At 49.5% G+C, this 6,095-nt stretch overlaps 1 protein-coding gene across 14 annotated transcripts in view; it reads right to left on the bottom strand.

The window, feature by feature from the left end:
• Positions 1 to 2,208: 2,208 nt before the first annotated feature.
• The window catches only part of LOC116353015 (methionine-R-sulfoxide reductase B3-like), a 40,263-nt gene continuing 36,376 nt past the window's right edge, over positions 2,209 to 6,095 (bottom strand). For all 14 annotated transcript variants that reach the window (XM_031815326.1, XM_031815324.1, XM_031815323.1 and 11 more), the window contains 2 exons: positions 4,242 to 4,339; positions 2,209 to 3,979 (listed from right to left, as the gene is read on the bottom strand). In XM_031815326.1, coding sequence (XP_031671186.1) covers positions 3,722 to 3,979; positions 4,242 to 4,339 — 356 coding nt within the window. In that variant the 3' untranslated portion in view covers positions 2,209 to 3,721. The remainder of the gene's footprint in view (positions 3,980 to 4,241; positions 4,340 to 6,095) is intronic.

The following is a 6,095-nucleotide window of genomic DNA, read 5'->3' as shown; positions in this document are numbered from 1 at the left end:
ACTCCCCAGGTTACCTCCTTACAACAGGCAGGTTCTGTCCACTCCCCAGGTTACCTCCTTACAACAGGCAGGTTCTTCCTCCAGCTCCCCAAGGGTTACCTCCTTACAACAGGCAGGTTCTATCCACTCCCCAGGTACCTCCTTACAACAGGCAGGTTCTGTCCACTCCCAGGTTACCTCCTTACAACAGGCAGGTTCTGTCACTCCCCAGGTTACCTCCTTACAACAGGCAGGTTCTATCCACTCCCCAGGTTACCTCCTTACAACAGGCAGGTTCTGTCCACTCCCAGGTTACCTCCTTACAACAGGCAGGTTCTGTCCACTCCCCAGGTTACCTCCTTACAACAGGCAGGTTCTGTCCACTCCCCAGGTTACCTCCTTACAACAGGCAGGTTCTGTCCACTCCCCAGGTTACCTCCTTACAACAGGCCAGGTTCTGTCCACTCCCCAGGTTACCTCCTTACAACAGGCAGGTTCTGTCCACTCCCCAGGTTACCTCCTTACAACAGGCAGGTTCTGTCCACTCCCCAGGTTACCTCCTTACAACAGGCAGGGTTCTGTCCACTCCCAGGTTACCTCCTTCAACAGGCAGGTTCTGTCCACTCCCCAGGTTACCTCCTTACAACAGGCAGGTTCTGTCCACTCCCCAGGTTACCTCCTTACAACAGGCAGGTTCAGTCCACTCCCCAGGTTACCTCCTTACAACAGGCAGGTTCTGTCCACTCCCCAGGTTACCTCCTTACAACAGGCAGGTTCTGTCCACTCCCCAGGTTACCTCGCTTACAACAGGCAGGTTTCTGTCCAACTCCCCAGGTTACCTCTTACAACAGCAGGTTCTGTCCACTCCCCAGGTTACCTCCTTACAACAGGCAGGTTCTATCCACTCCCCAGGTTACCTCCTTACAACAGGCAGGTTCTGTCCACTCCCCAGGTTACCTCCTTCAACAGGCAGGTTCTGTCCACTCCCCAGGTTACTCCTTACAACAGGCAGGTTCTGTCCACTCCCAGGTTACCCTCCTTACAACAGGCAGTTCTGTATCCCACTCCCCAGGTTACCTCCTTACAACAGCAGGTTCTGTCCACTCCCCAGGTTACCTCCTTACAACAGCCAGGTTCTGTCCACTCCCCAGGTTACCTCCTTACAACAGGCAGGTTCTGTCCACTCCCCAGGTTACCTCCTTACAACAGGCAGGTTCTGTCCACTCCCCCAGGTTACCTCCTTACAACAGGCAGGTTCTATCCCACTCCCCAGGTTACCTCCTTACAACAGGCAGGTTCTGTCCACTCCCCAGGTTACCTCCTTACAACAGGCAGGTTCTATCCACTCCCCAGGTTACCTCCTTACAACAGGCAGTTCTGTCCACTCCCCAGGTTACCTCCTTACAACAGGCAGGTTCTGTCCACTCCCCAGGTTACCTCCTTACAACAGGCGGTTCTGTCCACTCCCCAGGTTACCTCCTTACAACAGGCAGGTTCTATCCACTCCCCAGGTTAACCTCCTTACAACAGGCAGTTCTGTCCACTCCCCAGGTTACCTCCTTACAACAGGCAGGTTCTGTCCACTCCCCAGGTTACCCCTTACAACAGGCAGGTTCTGTCCACTCCCCAGGTTACCTCCTTACAACAGGCAGGTTCTGTCCACTCCCCAGGTTACCTCCTTACAACAGGCAGGTTCTGTCCACTCCCCAGGTTACCTCCTTACAACAGGCAGGTTCTGTCCACTCCCCAGGTTACCTCCTTACAACAGGCAGGTTCTGTCCACTCCCCAGGTTACCTCCTTACAACAGGCAGGTTCTGGTCCACTCCCCAGTTACCTCCTTACAACAGGCAGGGTTGTCACTCCCCAGGTTACCTCCTTACAACAGGCAGGTTCTGTCCATCCCCAGGTTACCTCCTTAAACAGGCAGGTTCTGTCCACTCCCCAGGGTTACCTCCTTAAAACAGGCAGGTTTCTTTTTTCGGTACCACTCCCCATGGTTAACCTCCTACAACAGGCAGGTTCTGTCCACTCCCCCAGGTTACCTCCTTACAACAGGCAGGTTCTGACAACAGGCAGTTGGACCTTTTGAAAGTTCAAATATTTTGGTCTTGTTTGCTACAAATGTAAACGTAAGTCTTCAACTCTTCTCTCAAACAAATATGTTTGAACATGGTCAACAAAAACAGACATCCAAATAACTAAAGTAAAACATCACCATCATTGTGTCAAAGGTTTATTTTAATATAACTTTCTGTCAATACAAGTCTGGGAATCAAAAAAAACACAAGGAAAACAAACATATTCAACTGGAGACGAGAATAGAAGGACCAACAGCAGGGAGTGGAAGGACAGGAGAAACCTTTAGAAAGACAGGCTAGTGTTGTATTCACACTGAACACAATCTGCTCTGTCTTATTGGTGTGTGTGTGTGTGTGTGTGTAGTGTGTGTGTTTCTTATTGGTGTGTATGTGTGTGTAGTGTGTGTGTGTATAGTGTGTGTGTGTGTGTAGTGTGTGTGTGGTGTGTGTGTAGTGTGTGTGTGTATAGTGTGTGTGTGTGTGTGTGTAGTGTGTGTGTGTATAGTGTGTGTGTGTGTGTGTGTGTAGTGTGTGTAGTGTGTGTAGTGTGTGTGTGTGTGTGTAGTGTGTGTGTATGTCTCCATATTGGACAGAATGCTTATTTATCCTCGATGTGTTTATTTTACAGCTCATAGGAGCGTCGTCCTCAAACTATCCACCCCTCTGTATCAAATATCACTTTTTATTTATTTATTATCTATTAAACAACACACATTGCTCTTCAAAGTCAAGTCCACACAATCATAATAATATATAATTCATTCACTTTTTTCCCCCCCAAAAAAGCTAAAGTTGTAAATATACTAGAAAGAAAAATATATAACAGTTGATATATTATATAGTATATATATATACTTTCAAATATAATCTAAACGGTATGAAAGCAATGTGAGCAACGTGGAACTGCATCCAATATGTGCCTCCTCAGACAGTTGTACAGTAGAGGTCTATTCATTAAGGGCTGGTAGCCAGAGGTGGGCCAGCTTGGTACATGGCCACTGAGGTCATTTGACCGACTGTGTTTGACCGACTGTGTTTGAATGTGTGTAACCTACATGAGCACAGAAGAGGCATCATGTTCCACATGTTTCTAAGGGGTGCTGATGGCCCCTTATTGAGCTGACTGTAGTTGTCTGACTGTTTTTCGGATCTGTGTAACCTAGTTGTCTGACTGTTTTCCGATCTGTGTAACCTAGTTGGCTGACTGTTTTCCGGATCTGTGTAACCTAGTTGTCTGACTGTTTTCGGGTTCTGTGTAACCTAGTTGTCTGACTGTTTTTGGGTTCTGTGTAACCTAGTTGTCTGACTGTTTTCGGGATCTGTGTAACCTAGTTGGCTGACTGTTTTCGTTCTGTGTAACCTAGTTGTCTGACTGTTTTCGGATCTGTGTAACCTAGTTGGCTGACTGTTTTCGGATCTGTGTAACCTAGTTGGATGACTGTTTTCGGGTTCTGTGTAACCTAGTTGTCTGACTGTTTTCAGGTTCTGTGTAACCTAGTTGGCTGACTGTTTTCGGGTTCTGTGTAACCTATATTCTCCAGCTGATCTCTGTTCTGTTCGTAACATTTCGACCAGGACCTAGGCCACCAGTTTGGATAAGGAGTGAGTGACCGTGCCTGCACTTCCTGTATTCCTGAAATCTGTCCAAGACCAAGGAGACCATTTACTCAGAGCTCAGTCTTGCCCCGACCGCACCACCTGGCCCAGCCCCAGCTCCAGCCCCAGCCCCTGCCCCAGCTCCAGCCCCAGCCCCTGCCCCAGCCCCAGCTCCTGCCCCAGCTCCTGCCCCAGCCCCATCTCCGTTGCTGGGTGGGCTAGAGGCTGAGGCAGACTGGAAGCCCAGAGAGGCAGAGTTGATGCAGTATCGTTTCCCTGTGGGTCTGGGGCCGTCATCAAACAGGTGTCCGAGGTGAGAACCACACTGAAACACACAGACTGATTACTCAGCAATATCCAAGCAACATTTTGTTGTAATTGTAAATATGAAAACTAAAATCTCTGACCCCCCCCTCCAAGGAGAACCGATAATCTAGTCTCTACCTCTGCTTCACCAAAACAGATCTCCTATCTCTGCTAGTCTTTAACCTCTAGGTAGACCTCATATCTAACCAGGTCTTTATTGTAACAGAGAGTTGATTATCAATGTCTTCAAATAAACAGTGACATAATGGGAACCAGTTTACCTGACTACAGCTGGTCTCAACTCTGTGCATCCCGTAGGCGAAATCGTCTGTTACAGTGACTGACTCCTCCTTTACCAGGTCATAGAAGGAAGGCCAACCTGGAACACAGAAACAACACATCCTATTACTGGAACACAGAAACAACACATCCTACTACTGGAACACAGCAACAACACATCCTACTACTGGAACACAGAAACAACACATCCTACTACTGGAACACAGCAAAACACATCCTACTACTGGACACAGAACAACACATCCTACTACTGGAACACAGCAACAACACATCCTACTACTGGAACACAGAACAACACATCCTACTACTGGAACACAGAAACAACACATCCTACTTCTGGAACACAGCAACAACACATCCTACTACTGGAACACAGAAACAACACAGCCTAGAGATCCTAGAGTAGAGAAGAGCAGAGTAGAGAAGAGCAGAGTAGAGAAGAGCAGAGTAGAAAAGAGCAGAGTAGAAAAGAGCAGAGTAGAGAAGAGCAGAGAAGAGCAGAGTAGAGCAGAGTAGAGAAGAGCAGAGAAGAGCAGAGTAGAGAAGAGCAGAGTAGAGAAGAGAGAACAGAGTAGAGAAGAACAGAGTAGAGAAGAACAGAGTAGAGAAGAGCAGCGTAGAGAAGAGCAGCGTAGAGAAGAGAAGAACAGAGTAGAGAAGAGCAGAGTAGAGAAGAGCAGCGTAGAGAAGAGTAGAGTAGAGAAGAGTAGAGATTAAATATTGTTACGCAATGAATTTTTATAGTGTTTTCACACTGGTGCTCCCAAAATAAAAGTGCAGGTCGTACACAGCTGTGTGTATGTGTGGGCCTGCCAGCGTGCCTCCCTGCTTGCACTCGTGCAGCCTGTGTGTATCTTCCCAGTCAACCAGAGGATTCCCCTTGGCTGGGCTTCCCTCTCCCTCCTCTCTCCCTCTCCCTCCCCCTCTCACTCCTCCCTCCCATTCCCCATACTACCCCTTGGCTGGGCTTCCCTCTCCCTCCCTCCCATTCCCCATACTACCCCTTGGCTGGGCTCCCCTCTCCCTCTCCCCTCCTCCCATTCCCCATTCTACCCCTTGGCTGGGCTTCCCTCTCCCTCCCTCCCATTCCCCATACTACCCCTTGGCTGGGCTCCCCTCTCCCTCCCATTCCCCATACTACCACTTGGCTGGGCTTCCCTCCTCCCTCCCTCCCATTCCCCATACTACCCCTTGGCTGGGCTTCCCTCTCCCCCCTCCCTCCCTCCCTCCCATTCCCCATACTACCCCTTGGCTGGGCTTCCCCTCTCCCCCCCTCCCATTCCCCATACTACCCCTTGGCTGGGCTTCCCTCTCCCCTCCCATTTCCCTCCTCCCTCCCTCCTATTCCCCATACTACCCCTTGGCTGGACTCCCCCTCCCTCCCTCTCTTCCCCTCCTCCTCCCTCCCTCTTCATCCTCTCCTTTCCCTCCCTCCCTCCCGAAATAGGTTTGTTTCAGGTTGTTATGAGGAACGAGAGGACGGTGTCCTCTAATGGAAGTGTTTGATGACATCAGTCTGAAATTAGAACCGTTTTCATCCACTTCCTAATGTAGGGGATTAGATCAGAATAGAACAGCCCTGAATTACCTTCCTAATCAAGACAGACCAGACAGACAGACAGACAGACAGACGGAAGGACGACAGACAGACAGACAGACAGACAGACAGACAGCACAGACAGACAGAGACAGACAGACAGGACAGACAGGACAGACAACAGACAGACAGACGGACAGACAGACAGACAGGAACAGACAGACAGACAGACAGACAGGACAGACAGACAGACAGACAGACAGACAGAACAGACAGAACAGACAACAGACAGACAGAC

Source organism: Oncorhynchus kisutch, unplaced genomic scaffold, assembly GCF_002021735.2.
Source record: "Oncorhynchus kisutch isolate 150728-3 unplaced genomic scaffold, Okis_V2 Okis09a-Okis19a_hom, whole genome shotgun sequence".
In the NCBI taxonomy this organism is placed as follows: Eukaryota; Metazoa; Chordata; class Actinopteri; order Salmoniformes; family Salmonidae; genus Oncorhynchus; species Oncorhynchus kisutch.
This window is presented reverse-complemented; position numbering and strand designations above follow the sequence as displayed.